The sequence below is a fragment of the Colias eurytheme genome, chromosome 30 (assembly GCF_061535395.1).
Source record: "Colias eurytheme isolate Ceu_HAF_F1 chromosome 30, ilColEury1 Martin Lab GWU primary, whole genome shotgun sequence".
Lineage (NCBI taxonomy): Eukaryota > Metazoa > Arthropoda > Insecta > Lepidoptera > Pieridae > Colias > Colias eurytheme.
In genome coordinates, this window is record NC_143009.1 from 151,973 (window position 1) to 167,369 (window position 15,397).

The following is a 15,397-nucleotide window of genomic DNA, read 5'->3' on the forward strand; positions in this document are numbered from 1 at the left end:
AACGTATGTTACTAGTAATTATATTGAGTAAAATATATCTAATAAAAATGATATCTATCTTTTGCGTTTGTAATATTTAGATTGCTCGTGTCTACGACTTTGTTCGCGTGACCAAAAGTTTTTCATGGTTCGATTGATTAAATTATCGAGTGTCGAGAATCAAGAAAGAAGAAATTTGACACCATAAATAAATTGATGACCGCCTCCTTGGTTCAGTGGTTGACGCGTGAGCGTAGCACCGAGGGGTCCGGGGTTCGATTCCCGGTGGAGACGAAGAAAAAAAATGTCTCGGTCTGGCAGGACACAGAAGGCTAATTACCTACTTGTCCCTAAAGAAAATCGATCAGTGAAACAGATGTAGGTATATAATGCATCTGCCCCTTACCCCACTACGGCACATGGGACTTCACTTTATAAATAAATTGTTTAAAAACATTATTCCTTTTCACCCACTTAAGGTTGTAATTAAAAAATTGCACTTGCAATAAGTGCAGTGTGAAGTGCCTTAAGTCTAGTAAGTCTTAGTAAGTTTCGCGTAAAGTCTACCATATCTATCGAAATGATGCAATTACAGTATTTGTGGTATTAACTTATTAAGTGGGTTATCATTTCAACATTTAGGTTAAAACTAACTGTGCCCTGCGGTTTCACACGCGGTCAAAAATTTTCATCCACTATTTTATAGTATAGGTACCTTAGGTTTTATTTTTTGTAAAATTTCATGAAATTCTGATCAGCTGTATTTGTGTACCAACAAACAAGACATAATATTATGTTGTTTATAATAATGATCGTACAATATTAAAATTAATTAATGATTAGGCTCTATCTGTACTATAATATTACAAAGCTGGAGAAGAGTTTGTTTATTTAAACGCCCTAATCTCTGGAACTACTGGTCCGATTTGAAAAATACTCTCGGTGTTAGATAGTCCATTTAAATATAGGCTATTGAGTTATACCTATATCATCACGCGAAGACCAACAGGAGCGGAGCGCTGCAGATAAAACCGCGGGGTAAAGCTACCTAGTATAGTAATGAAATCAGCTCTATATAAGTGTGTTTGTAAATCTTCCGAAACGGCTTGGCCGGTTTTGATGAAATTTTATCGTATAGGTAGGTATTAAATAAATAATTAATATTTCGGCAAAATAAATGAGTAGATGTATTAAATAATAAGGTTTATCTTATAATTATTGTTCATTATATTACATAGGCAAGGTATACCTATTCATATTATGCATCATGTCATTTTTAAGATATATGATGTTACATATGTATTTTGTAAAATTAAATTCTAAAACTGACATGATTTAAAAGAGCAACTATGCAGTTTCTTGCCGGTTCTTCTCCGTAGATACTGCTTTCCGAATCGGTGGTAAAACCGTAAATGTTACAAATATGTAATGACGTTTCAAAAGTGCTTCTAGAAGAAGTCTAATTGAATAAATAAAAGTTTGAGTTTGAGTAGGTACTAAGTACTAATTACACAAGTACTTAAAAATGATACATGATGATGATAATATCCATACTCATAAGTTCATCAACACAAACTTATACTTTTTGCGATTTAAATCAGTATGCCACGGTATGTGTCACGAGAGCAAGGACATACGAGTACGTTGGGCAACACTAGTGCAATCTGACGTCACTCGTATACATTACATGTGACAATATGTGTACTTTCTAGTAATATTTTGAGGATTGGGGTAATACCGACGAGGTATGTGAAATAAATACGTAGCTGGTGATTGATTAAACAAATATGAATGCTATTATTATCAAACTAGCTTACCGCCCGCGGCTTCGCCCGCTTTGACTTAAACCTTAAGAATTATATACTAAAACCTTCCTCCTGAATCACTCTATCTATTAAAAAAAAACCGCATCAAAATCCGTTGCGTAGTTTTAAAGATTAAAGCATACAAAGGGACATAGGGACAGAGAAAGCGACTTTGTTTTATACTATGTAGTGATACGTATATATAATATTATAATATTACTTTTATACAATACCTTCACAATATGTACTTGCAAAAAAACTGTGTAGGTCATCGAGATAGTATGTTACACTAGAGAGGCGATCGCTACTACACTCTCTTTAACACGAGCTAGAGGTAAGAATCACAAGTCTCTTTAGTCTGTGCCGGACTGTGCCCCCCGCTTGTCGTGTCAACACGTGTTATTGCTCTGTTCAAAATGCCTTCGTGTGTGCTAAGATATTGTTTTAACAGTTCCCATAATACAAACAAAGCCCGAGGAGTGACTTTTCACCAGTAAGTTTCCTTATTATGAGTAAGTCATGCATTTTACTAATATTGTTATCATTTTGCGAAAAATCACCACGCGTTCTGCGTTTCGCGCCATTTTTCATAGACTAACAGCACAGACGTGACACTGTCGATGAGTCTGTTAAACATGTAACTGGATTTTTTAACTATGTATATACAATATATATACTAGGAAAGATTATCGTGGTGTAGTACCTAAATATTTATACTTTTACCCGACTACGCAAAGTAAAACGGTAGGTTATATTAAGTGATATGTATTTATTTAAGTACCTATTTTTATTTATTAAAAAAAGGTTCATCAACAGTTGTTCCAATAGGATTTATAAATTATTATGCACAACAATTACAAATAAACACAACATTCACAGAAACTAATACAGTAAAAGTTCCTTAATCGCGCTTCCTTTATTCGCGTTTTCACTATTCGCGGATTAAAAAAATGCGACCCAATTTCTATATTCGCGACTAAAATTTTTTTTTATTCGCGGATTTAATAAGTACATACATAATAATAAAATTATTCCAATAGGTATCTTAACCAATATCCTTGTCAAATGGACTAATAAGAAAGTAAAATAGATCTTATTACAAGTTTGCCTAAAGTACATATTATGTTGTTAAATGATATCGCCGAGGCCTTTGACACAAGCCGCCTTTGTCACAAGCCGCCTATGCCGCGATTGATGTTTTTGAGAATGTAAATAAACAGAATGGAAGCAAAATAAAGTATATTTTTAAATGTAGTTCCGTTTATAGTAAAAGGAAATTAAAATACATAGTTTAATATAAAATCCTCTTTTTATTAATTCCCTAGTGTCAGTACCACCAGATAGTACCGAGTAAACAGATTGCACAATGTGTCGCATCTGCACGCATTGCTAATCTTTGAACTTGAAGCCACGCCTCGCTCGTTCCACACGTACCCCACCACATCGGCCGCGCGCAATGTTTTTGTTTGGAATAACCTCTCTAGTGTAACATACTATCTCGATGGTGTAGGTACTTATTGATATTTTTACTCATTAGGTTAGCCTACTAAAAATGGCGCCACATTTGACAAAATTATCAAGTGTCAAATATTATTTTTATAGCTCCCACAGAATATTATATATTAGTAGGTACTGAACTAGACTGTACCCTTACTGTACCTACTAGTTTCAATTATTAAATAAGTAATGACAAACATTACATTTTTATTACAGTTGCATATTCAAATTATTTCCTGTACATAATCAAAGGTAAAGGTAAAATGAAGAAAGGTCAGTGCAGTGCAGATATTCGTCCTCGATGTTTTAAATGCTTTATTTGTAAGCTTTTATTATGTAATATAAAAGCTTATAAATAAAGCATACAAACATACAGGTGAAACTAATACTTCATCTTTTGTATGTATCCGACTCCTTTAGACTCGATTTTGACTTTCAAACTTTGTACACTTACCAAGGATCGGTGACATAATACAATAATTTCATGAGTTCAAGCGTGTTTTTTTTAGTATATAATATATTAATTATTTTATAATAATATGGTTAAAGAGTTTGCGTAGTGTAACACTAGCTGTGCCGCGTGGTTTCATACGACAAAATTATTTATTCAAATTTATATCTAACCTAAAATTTTTATTGCATGCTATCTAAAACTCGCGGCTTCGCCCGCGTGGTGCATGTATATTAACACTAATAGCGCCATCTCACGGATCCTAAGGCAAATTATCAGGAATAATTTCTATAGATCATGCTTTAGTGAAAACACAATGAAAATAGGTGCAGCAGTTTCCAACAGACAGACATAACGTTATAATAATTTTGTAATATGTAGACGAAATAACGAAACACAATTATATAATACTCTTTATTAACATAAAACCTATGACGAGATCATACACGATTAACATAGTTAGACTCAGTTACAAACAGGTATATTTTCCATATATTTATTTAACTATTTCTTCGGTTTCCACACAAAAGGTTCCAATCGTTTATCTTCTGGCAGTAAAGAATTTAATTCGTCCACGTCACGCAAAGTCTGAAAAAAAAATATATATTAAAACAGAGAAAAATTTTAAGAGAATCGTAAGGGTGTTCTTATAGACCAATCTGCCGATGTCGACTCATCAGACTAGTCACAATGAAGTATTTATATTTTATATGTACATATTGTTGTGTCCGATTAAGGCAAATAAATAATGTATGTATGTTTATCAGCCATCTGGTTTCCATAACACAAGCGAAAGCTTAGTATGGGATCAGATCGTGCCGTGTGTGAAAATAATCCCGAAATATTGATTTATTTATTATTTACTAGCTTACCGCCCGCGTCGCCCGCTTTGTCTAAAACCTAATAAATTATATACTAAAACCTTCCTCTTGAATCACTCTATCTATTAAAAAAACCGCATCAAAATCCGTAGCGTATTTTTAAAGATTTAAGCATACAAAGGGACATAGGGACAGAGAAAGCGACTTTGTTTTATACTATGTAGTGATTTATGTATGGACTCACAGCGGTGAGCGTCGCGTTGCACCGCGCGAGGTGGTGCGCGAGGTCCCGTGCGCGCGCGAGGCGCTCCGCCGCGCGGGCGTTGGCGCGCTGCCGCTCCACACACGCGCCGTGCAGCCGCGCGGCCAGGCTGTCCGTCTGTTGTGTACAACAACACTATTATCCCTACTATATAATATTATGTACTAGGTTTCCGCCCGCGCAGTCAAAGAAAAACCCGCATAGTTCCCGTTCCCGTGGGATTTCCGGGATTGCGTCATTTTCATGGGATAAAAAGTAGCCTATGTCCTTTCTCGAGTATCAAAATATCTCTATACCAAATTTCATGCAAATTGGTTCAGTAGTTTAGGCGTGATTGAGTAACAGACAGACAGACAGAGTTACTTTCGCATTTATAATATTAAGTATGGATAGTATGGTAATCACGCCTTAACTACTGAACCAATTTGCATGAAATTTAGTATAGAGATATTTTGTTACCCGAGAAAGGGACATAGGCTACTTTTTACCCCGGGACATAGGATAGGTTTTATTCCGGAAATCCCACGGGAACGGGAACTATGCGGGGTTTTCTTTGACTGCGCGGACGATGCCGCGGGTGGAAAACTAGTTGACATTTTCGTAAATGAATACACTAGAACGCCGATTATTAGGATTGAGATGGACTGATTCGGATAGTCAAAATTTCGGATAATCGGACATAGAGTGTTATAATAGAGCCATTTAGGCAACATTTGACAGTTCAACAAAATTCAACAGCGTAACCTAGTAACGACAGCGTAGAATAATATGTTGAAATCTGATATCTAGAATCGAAACCGTCTGGGAATATTAATATTTAATTTTTAATACAGTTTTTTTAAATATACAGGGTGTCCCACTGTTGGTATACTAAGCTCAAAGGAGGTTATAGTTTTGCATACACTGAGTACGTAAAAAATAATTAAAAAATTCCAGACGCATTTTTTTTCAAATAGATGAATTCTTAAAACTCTATGTGTACACCCATAACAAGCGAGCCGCCCAACTTTGCCACCAGCACGTGAGCTATCGTTTAAGATTATGTTTTCATAGATAAAATGCTCATATTAGAGAAGCGGTATATGCCGGCTGCGCGAAGCTAGAGAAGAAAACATGGATTTTCAGGAAAAATTTAGCAAAAAATTTTGGACGTAATTTTTTTTTAAGTATTTTTTACGTGATCAGTGTATGCAAAACTACAAGTTCCTTCGCGCTTAGTATACCAATAGTGGGACACCCTGTATATAAAAATCAGCTCTCAGAATTGAAGAAAAGTGTCCAATATTTTTATGTACCTGGTACCTGTGAATTGGCCATCGGCCCAAGCTAGCAGGTATGCATACCTTCAGAGTATACCCTAACACTACTCTGATACTTTTCGTTACTCAGAAAATAAGTAAGGTCTGGCAGCCCTGGGCTCTTACTCTATATCGTATTCGTAGTGTCTGTGTGTAGTGTCGAGTTTCAAGTGTCGTGTATAAAGTGTCGATTTTGAAGTGTCAGGTGTTATGTATCGTATTCGTAGTGTCTGTGTGTAGTGTCGAGTTTGAAGTGTCGTGTTTGAAGTGTCGTGTATGAAGTGTCGTGTATGAAGTGTCGAATTTGAAGTGTCGTGTATTAAGTGTCGATTTTGAAGTGTCAGGTGTTATGTATCGTATTCGTAGTGTCTGTGTGTAGTGTCGAGTAAAATTATTACGCTCCATGCGCTGCCGCTTCATTACATCACACGTGTACGCACTTGAATTCAAAAAAATAGTAATCATTATCATAACTTCAAATCGTCATCACATCTATTTATCAATAAAACAATAAATTCTTAGCACTGAATAATACAAAAAATTTCTCAACAAAAAACAAAATTATTCACTATCATCATCCAAAAAATTTTTTTCAAAATAAATTATCATAAGAATCTATACTAATATTATAAAAAAAAGTTTGTTTGAACGCGGTAATCTCAAAAAACTACTGGTCCGATTTGAAAAATTCTTTCGGTGTTAGATAGCCCATTCATCGAGGAAGGCTATAGGCTATATTATATCATATCGCTAAGAACAACAAGAGTGGAGCACTGCGGGGGTGAAACCGCGCGAAGCAGCTAGTTTACTATATGACTTTACAGAAATACGTCAATCACGCGCGGTAGGGATAAGAAAAAGATGGCGCGTAACGTAAAAATGTCACGCGTAACGAAAAAATGTTACACTAAATTTTTTTCCAACCCAGATAAAGAAGTTTCACTTCAACAATAATTAAATACCTCCTTAATCTGTTGCACGATCTGCGCCTGCGCCGCGCAAAGCGGATGCGCGCACGCGGCCAAGTGCGCTTGTAGCCGACACACGAGACGGACCCACGGACGACAGTCTAGACCTAAATAACACGAAAAAATGTTGGAAACTACAATAAATTGAGAAAAATTGACATGAAACTACAATAAATAAAAAAAATGACTAAAAAATAGTGCTAACTCAAAAAAAAATTTAATCGAAATATGTTCAAACCTACAAAAAAACATTTTGTCACTTGAAAGTAACAAAAATTTAATGCCTATGTGAAAAAATGAATAATAAAGACTTGTAATAATATAGCGATTACTTGTGTAACGTGATTGTGATTTATAACGTAAAATTAAAAAAGGAGCGTGCGTACCGAGCACACGGGTCAGAAGTACATGTAGCATACGTGTCACTTTGACAAAATTCAAAGATAAAAAAATCGTCGCCTTACATGACGTGACGGTATTGCCATAACGCAACCTTGAAATATTACTCCCAACGCGCCTAAAGATGTTTCAATTAAAAAAAAACTGTGCCTAGTTAAAAAAAATATTGACAAAACGCTTAAAACCATCAAAAAAATGTTCAAATCTCAAAAAAAGTGTGTAGACATAGATTTGTCCCGTAAAAGTAAAAAAAAAAACAATGTACAATTAATATTAAAACACATAAAAACGAACTTTCCCAACTAAATAGGTATTAACCTTCTAAAACCTCAGGGTCCCGAGCACCAGGTAGGCCCAGAGTACCTCTCATGATCGGCAGGAATGTTGGTATCTCCTGTGAATAACAAAAATATTTTTGTAAAAAACACTTGTTATAATAATTTATACTAGCTGCGCTTCGCGGTTTTACCCGCAGTACTCCGTTCCTATTGATTTTAGCGTGATAATATATTGCCTATAGCCTTCCTCGATATTTATCGACGGGCTATCTAACACCGAGAGAATTTTTTCAAATCGGACCAGTAGTTCCTGAGATTAGCGCGTTCAAACAAACTCTTCAGCTTTATAATATTAGTATTGATTAAAAACTCAAATTCAACTAACCTGCAACTTCTGTATATCTTCATCTAATTGTGTATCTGTGGCGGCCTTAACTACCACTATATCCCGGCTTCGCTTGCCCTTTCTTGCCTGTAAACTCATTTGACGCCGTTGGAACGCTTTTTTCCCGTCGCGTTGTAATTTCGACGTGTTCTTTGGGGAATCTGTAAACGAAAATAAACTCAAACATTTATTTGTTCAATTCATTCTGTCAAAATATCTGCTCATAGTCCGTTGACTGATCGCAGATGTCAATAAAAAAAAAAAAAAAATTTATTTGTTCAATTAGACTTCTTCTAGAAGCACTTTTGAAACGTTTACCACAGATAAACAATGAATACAACGCCAACCACATTTTTCATTCAATCAATTGAACAATCTTTAGTTGTTCGTTAATCTATTATTTTTAATTATCATATCGGACTTTTATTAAAGAATTTTTAAAAAGCAAGTTTATGATCATATGAATAAATTGTGATTTCTTATAATCTATACTTAATTACTTAATCTATATTAATATTATGAAGCGGAAGAGTTTGTTTATTTGAATGCGCAAATCTCAGGAAGTACTGTTCTGATTTGAAAAAATCGTTCATTGTTAGGACTTAGGATAGCCCATTATCGAGGAAGGCTAGGCTATATATCATCACGCTAAGACCAACAGAAGTGGAGCAATGGGCTAATTCCTCGAGAGTGGGCTATCCTAACACTGCACAAATTTTTCAATTTGGACCAGTAGCTCCTGAGATTTGCGCGTTCAAACAAAAATAACCTTTCAGCTTTATAATATTAAGTATAGATTATTAGCAAAATATTACAACTTGTATTTAGCTGAAGCATCAGGTTTGTTCTGTAACAGTAATTTTATAAATAAACTAGCGGTCCGCCCCGGCTTCGCCCGCGGTATATATTTCGCAATTAAAGGTAGCCTATATTCTTCCTCAGGGTCTAAAGATTATCTGTGCCAAATTTCATCAATATCGGTGCAGTAGTTTATGCGTGAAAACCATACATACATACATACATACATACATACAAACCTTTCCTCTTTATAATATTAGTATAGATATACAAGTACATACCACCAATCGGTCGATCCACTGTATAGGAAATATACGGCAACTCTGAATCTGAACACATGCTGGCACCAGGCGAATTGTTGCCGCTCGCTGAAGCATCCGGACGGCGGACATCTTAAAATAAAAGTATTTATGATTAATTGTAAAGGGTATTAGGTATATTAAAATATGGAATACTTATAAAAATAAAGTTTTAAACCAATATTCATTTAATCACTGGTATGGATTGTCAGAAACTTAGATCGTTATTTTTGAAAAACATGAACTATTTTCTTTAATTCTCTGTGTACAAAATGAAATAGCATTTAATTTTGTTCAGATGTTTTAATATGATAAAGTGAACTAAATAGAACATGTATAACATTAATTATTATTTTTATAGTTGTAATAATTTTTAAATTTACACAACTACTACTACAATTACAACTACTTTACACAAAAGGTTTTGATTTGTAAGTTGATTTACTTATGTAATACTTACTTAATAAAATTAAAAACTACTGCATGGGGATAAATGTGAATATGTATGTTTGTTACTCTTTCAAGCAAATACATCTGAACCGATTACAATGAAATTTAGCACACATATAGAGGGTAACTTGAATTAACACATAGGATAGGTTTTATCCCGGAAATACCACGGAAGCGGGAAATATGCCGGTTGTTCTTTAAAAACACGGGCGAAGCCGCAGGCGGAAGGTAGTTTTATAATAATTAAGAAATTACCTGCAAAACTCGTACCAGCTACGGTATACCCTCGACGCACTGGCGGCGCTCGCTGCGGCTGCTTCGGCGGTAAAGACTGTTCCGAACCCATGTTAAGCTAGAAATAAGTTTTCCTTGCAATTAATAAAAGTTTTATTAAATATATTCGATAATACTCGGCTAAGTATTTAAATGTAATGAAATTGAATAGTTTATAATAAGGATTGATTTTGGTGGAAATATGATATGATAAAGTACTTACCCGTTTTACAATAAAAATTAAATTTATAGAGTATTATTATAGAGTATTTTTTACGAATTGAAATTTGAAAGTGTTTAATATCTTAGGATGTAGATAGTCTTTTTGTTATGCAAAAGTGAATTAGAAAATATTTAATTTCTAATTATTTCTTTGACGATTATTTACATGAAAATGTTATTTGGACAATTGACAATTATTGACATTTAGATTCATATCATATTCGTTCAGTTTTGTATCATGGTCAATGATTTCATTTAGAATGATGAATTTCTAAAAGTTAAATTTAAAAAAAATATTTTTTTGTTGCTAATATGATTCTTGATAAATAATTGAAGTTAGTTGCGATTGAAATTTATCATAATATTACTACTCGAAATAAAGTACAACATTAATTAAAATGTTGAACCATAATACAGGTATTTAAGACCCAGTAAATTGAATAAAAAAAAAATTACGTCTACGTGTCAATTACGTCATTAATGACAGCGAAAGAACTTGTTTTTGTGGTGGGCACTGTGTCGTTGATTTATTATTATTAAAGATTTCTTTATTAAAACTATGTTATAAACTTTTAAAAATGGTAGACGAAGGTACTAGGAAGACTTTAGGCAGCATTCCCTTGTTGAAAACAAAAGCAGGTCCAAGAGATAAGGAATTATGGACGACCCGATTAAAAGAAGAATATCAAGCTCTTATTAAGGTATTTAACCCTCTCTCTCTTGTAATTATTGATTTTTTGCACACATTACAATGTCTGTCGTGAAATATGATAGCTATGGACCTATTTATGTATAACTTACGAAGTAACACGACTACTTTCTAAATCGACTCCACGTATATAACAACGTTAGAATATTTATTATATTACGCTGAATGAAATATTACCATTAGTATACTACATTACAAACAGGAAATAAGCGTGAGGTGACACATTATTTGTTGTTACTAGGTACATATTTCACACGTTTCAATATAGTGTTGAAGTGTTGATGTATTCTGATTAGATAGATAGGATAGAGTCTCTCATCTTAACATTTATTATTCAAACAACAACTTGCCACAGAGATCACAATAAAGCGATAAAGCTGCCATTAATGTATGTAACTGTTATAATATAGTTTTTTTAATAATTAAAAAATAATAAGAAATCCACTTTATTGAAATATTTACTTAATACATAAAAGATTTTTTCAGTATGTCCAAAACAACAAAGAAGCAGACAATGATTGGTTTCGACTAGAATCAGACAAAACAGGAACCCGCTGGTTCGGCAAGTGTTGGTACATTCATAACTTGCTGAAATATGAGTTTGATCTAGAATTTGATGTAAGTATGATATTTGTATATCAAAGATTTTCAATTATTGTCCTACCTACTAATATTATAAATGTGTGTGTTTGTTACTCTTTCACGCAAATACTACTGAACCGATTGCAATGAAATTTAGCACACATGTAGAGGGTAACTTGGATTAACACACAGGATAGGATTTATCTCGGAAATCCCACGGGAACGGGAACTATGCGGGTATTTCTTTGAAAACATGGGCGGAAAGCTAGTTATTTATAATTTTAATGTCAAATTGACAACACAAGCAGTATTTCACATTTCCATAATATAATTTAAATAAAAATTACAGACTAGCTTTCCGAGCGCGGCTTCGCCCGCTTTGTATACGACCTAATAAATTATATACTAAAACCTTCCTCTTGAATCACACTATCGCATTTATATAAGATTTAAGCAACATAGGGATAGAGAAAGCGATTTTTATACTATATAGTGATTATTCTTGTACATACATAACTGCTAAATGTCATCAAAATCGATTTACCGGTTTTCACAGTAAGAAATAAACTTACATTCATACAAACTTGTTTATAATTGTAACAGAATAAATATTAAGTGTTCATTCTGTTTTTCTAATTATAGGAAAAATGGAAAAATTAAAAATAATAGCTGTATTTTAAATATACCCATATACATTGTAGACACCAAGACATTAGAAGATATTTTGAAGTGAAAACTTCTTTAGCGGCGTTGAGCACTTTTTCTGTAATGGGTATAAAATGTAAAACTCGCGTCAGGACACGTGACTTGATCGAAAAAGCGTAAGACGGATACCATTCCAAAATATCAAACATGCTCAACGTTAATAATCAAGTTTTCACTTCTGCCGGCACTCCCCCAGTGCAACCCGTCTTTTTTTTTTTATTTGTCATGGAAAGAAAAATTATTTTTTGATGTTTCTCCTATTTGTTTTTCGATAAAATGACCTTAGTATTATTCTTCAAGATTCCCGTGACCTACCCGACCACTGCACCAGAGATAGCGCTCCCCGGGCTTGATGGGAAAACGGCGAAAATGTATAGAGGCGGTAAAATATGTTTGACGGACCATTTTAAGCCGCTATGGGCAAGAAATGTACCTAAGTTTGGTATAGCACACGCTATGGCTTTGGGGGTGAGTTGAGTTTATAAATAGCTAATTTATAAATATTAGTTTGTTACCATTTTAAAACTAAAATGTGGAACCTATTTTGATAAAGTCACAAGAATAAATAATAATTTAAAATATATAAATTTATAAAGCATTTCAATGCCATTAAACGAAAAATATCAAATGCAATGTAAAATATTTTTTAGCGTATTCAAACTTTGTCTTTGGGCTTTTATATATTACTAGATTTCCGCCCGCGGCTTCGCCCTGTTGGTCTTAGCGTGATGACATAATATAGCCTATACTCTATAGCCTTCCTCGATAAATGGGCTATCTAAAACCAAAATAAATTTTCAAATCGGACCAGTAGTTCCTGAGATTAGCGCGTTCAAACAAACAAATTCTTCAGCTTCATAATATTAGTATAGATATTGTATTAGTATTAATATTGTTCTAAAGGATTATATTTGTATTAACTTTATTCTTTTACAAGTTTGAATGTTAAAGTTATAATAATAATATATTTTTTTTACAGTTGGGTCCATGGCTAGCAGTAGAAATTCCCGATTTGATAGAAAAGGGGGTAGTTAAATATCAAGAGAAATCAGAAGAAGCGAAATGACCTGTATATATTGTTATATTAAATATTTTTTTGCATACATTTTGTTTTATTTAACCACTTATATTATTAGCTACTTATAAGAATTTATTTTCTATGAAGATTAAGTCTTGACTTTAAAAATTAGGTAACATTTGATTTAAACAATATTTAGCATAATTTATCATTCTAGTAAATATTTGCTTTGTTACCGTTTTAAAACTAAACTGTGGAACCAATTTTGATAAATTTTGTCACAAGAATTAAAAATAATTTAAAATATATTTTAGCGCAAACATTGTCGTCTTTGGGTTTTTATATATTATTGTAGTTATGCTATAATTAGGGCATTTTCCATGTAATGTTCACAAAGTCTTTTAGAATAGGTATTTGATGAAATATAACGCAAGCAAAACAGTGTGGATAAAACTATTGTATAATAAAGTTGAAACGAAACCAATAAAATGTTATCATAAATATATTCTAAATCATATTGCAGCAAATTTTATGGTTATTGTGTTGTGTTATAAGTTTTAACAGTGAAAAATAAGGTAAGGCAAAAATTTTATATGTATGAAATGATATTTTAATAATTGTGAACCAAACGCTAAACAAAATCAAGGTAGTATTTTATTGTGTTTGGTTTTACGCGTGTACATTTACAACTAGCGGTCCAAGAACAAAGGCTAACTTTTATTGCTAAATATGTACCACGGACGAAGCCGGGGCGGACCTCTAGTCATTATATATTTAAAGCGTAGAAATCCTTTTATTTTGTCATCTAAGGTAGAATAATTAATGTAGAAAATATATGACGTTGAATGACGCCTGTATGTTTTTTTATCCCTTTCACACCCACTTGCCAAGTTAGGTGTGAAAGGGATAAAAAAACATATAGGCGTCATTCAAGGTCATATATTTTCTTATTACAAGTTAATGTTCATACTGAAATCTCCAGTGTATTAGATTATAAGCTTCTTGGGTGTCGATATAATACCTCAAGTCAGTTTCAGTCAAACTTTTTAATTTTCAGATTCTGAAAATTAAAAATCAGAATGCATCTCAGTTGTCAGTGGATAGCTTTATTTTCTTGTCTATGGTCCGTTGGAAAATGCGTCGTGAGTATAAATCTTTATTAATTATGAAGAAAGTCGTGTTTATAGTGTTTATTAGAGCGTTTTCACATTATCCGATCCGATATCGGATATCGGAAGCCGATAGCCGATATCCGATATCGGAGGGAAGTAAAATGTATGAAATATGTGCCTGTCTTTCACATTGTCCGATCCGATATCGGATATCGGAGCCGACACCGATATTCCCAGTGGCTATCGGACGATAATGTTCAGTGTTGCCAACTCAATTTTCGAAAAGGCAGTATACCAACAGCAAAAAAGCACTAGTTTGTGTATTTTCAGTCTTATAGGGCGCTCAATCTTTAAAAAAATTCTTTGCTTTTAACCTAAAACCCTTTCTATTAAAAGAAACCTTTTTTTATTAAGTAAACACACATTTAAGTATTTAAAGGCATTTAAAATACGATTTATACGGCAGGTATTTTTATTTGCCGTATTAAAATATACGGCAATTGGCTGAATTGAAGTAAACAAAAATATATTGCGTTCTTAAATTCAAATATCTATCTTCGAAAACATAAGTGTCTATCATCTTTATTTTATCTCATTCTGCCTCGCTCCTCCTACTCGGATGTTGGTTGTGCTGTTTATTGTATTGTTGTCATTGAGTGCTTTGTTTTTAACCGACTTCAAACAAAGGAGGAGATTTCACACCGATTTTATTTTTATTTTGAATTCACAACAAAGAATACAAAGTTTGAAAACTCTTAATTCTAAAATAATTGTTTATGACAATAAAATAATTTATGTATCTTTACTTACAGGAAATTACAACAATCATATTACAAATATATTTGAACGAGTGACAATATTATTTTAGGATATTACAGTGTAATAAGAAAAAGAAAAGAAAATGTAAACAAAGATTGTATCACTTAATAAATTTATCATAGGTACTACATGAACTTTTATAAATGTATGTAGTGAAAAAATGACTAAATGACTAGGTACGTCTTGCTAAAAATACATTTAATAGATTTTGAAAGGTATTTACTAATATGTATGTATTACTAAAACTATTAACTAATACTAGGTTGT

At 33.2% G+C, this 15,397-nt stretch overlaps 2 protein-coding genes across 3 annotated transcripts; one reads left to right on the forward strand and one right to left on the reverse strand.

Annotated features, from left to right (window-relative positions):
* Positions 1 to 4,199: 4,199 nt before the first annotated feature.
* On the reverse strand, positions 4,200 to 10,038 carry BORCS5 (BLOC-1 related complex subunit 5). 2 transcript variants are annotated; one of them, XM_090118551.1, is made up of 7 exons: positions 9,946 to 10,038; positions 9,223 to 9,333; positions 8,144 to 8,304; positions 7,799 to 7,874; positions 7,076 to 7,188; positions 4,798 to 4,932; positions 4,200 to 4,320 (listed from the first exon to the last, which is right to left on the reverse strand). In XM_090118551.1, the coding sequence occupies exons 1-7, from the start codon at positions 10,034 to 10,036 to the stop codon at positions 4,237 to 4,239; spliced, it is 771 nt and encodes a 256-aa protein (XP_089974677.1). In that variant the 5' UTR covers positions 10,037 to 10,038; the 3' UTR covers positions 4,200 to 4,236. The 2 variants fall into 2 exon arrangements, with proteins under 2 accessions (XP_089974677.1, XP_089974678.1); XM_090118552.1 differs by lacking the exon at positions 4,798 to 4,932 and having other exon boundaries at positions 4,206 to 4,320.
* A 612-nt stretch (positions 10,039 to 10,650) lies between these two features.
* Positions 10,651 to 13,284, forward strand: Ufc1 (Ubiquitin-fold modifier conjugating enzyme 1). Its single transcript, XM_090118586.1, has 4 exons — positions 10,651 to 10,886; positions 11,381 to 11,512; positions 12,482 to 12,649; positions 13,161 to 13,284. The coding sequence occupies exons 1-4, from the start codon at positions 10,764 to 10,766 to the stop codon at positions 13,245 to 13,247; spliced, it is 510 nt and encodes a 169-aa protein (XP_089974712.1). The 5' UTR covers positions 10,651 to 10,763; the 3' UTR covers positions 13,248 to 13,284.
* Positions 13,285 to 15,397: the final 2,113 nt, after the last annotated feature.

Excerpts from the sequence above, each read along its gene's own strand:
- BORCS5 (XM_090118551.1), bottom strand. The coding sequence starts at position 10,036 with ATGGGTTCGGAACAGTCTTTACCGCCGAAGCAGCCGCAGCGAGCGCCG. Across the intron at positions 7,189-7,798 it reads GGACCCTGAGGTTTTAGAAG|GTCTAGACTGTCGTCCGTGG; the intron begins GTTAATACCTAT and ends CGTGTTATTTAG. Across the intron at positions 4,933-7,075 it reads TCGTGCAACAGATTAAGGAG|ACGGACAGCCTGGCCGCGCG; the intron begins GTATTTAATTAT and ends TGTACACAACAG.
- Ufc1 (XM_090118586.1), top strand. The coding sequence starts at position 10,764 with ATGGTAGACGAAGGTACTAGGAAGACTTTAGGCAGCATTCCCTTGTTG. Across the intron at positions 10,887-11,380 it reads AATATCAAGCTCTTATTAAG|TATGTCCAAAACAACAAAGA; the intron begins GTATTTAACCCT and ends AGATTTTTTCAG. Across the intron at positions 11,513-12,481 it reads AGTTTGATCTAGAATTTGAT|ATTCCCGTGACCTACCCGAC; the intron begins GTAAGTATGATA and ends TTATTCTTCAAG.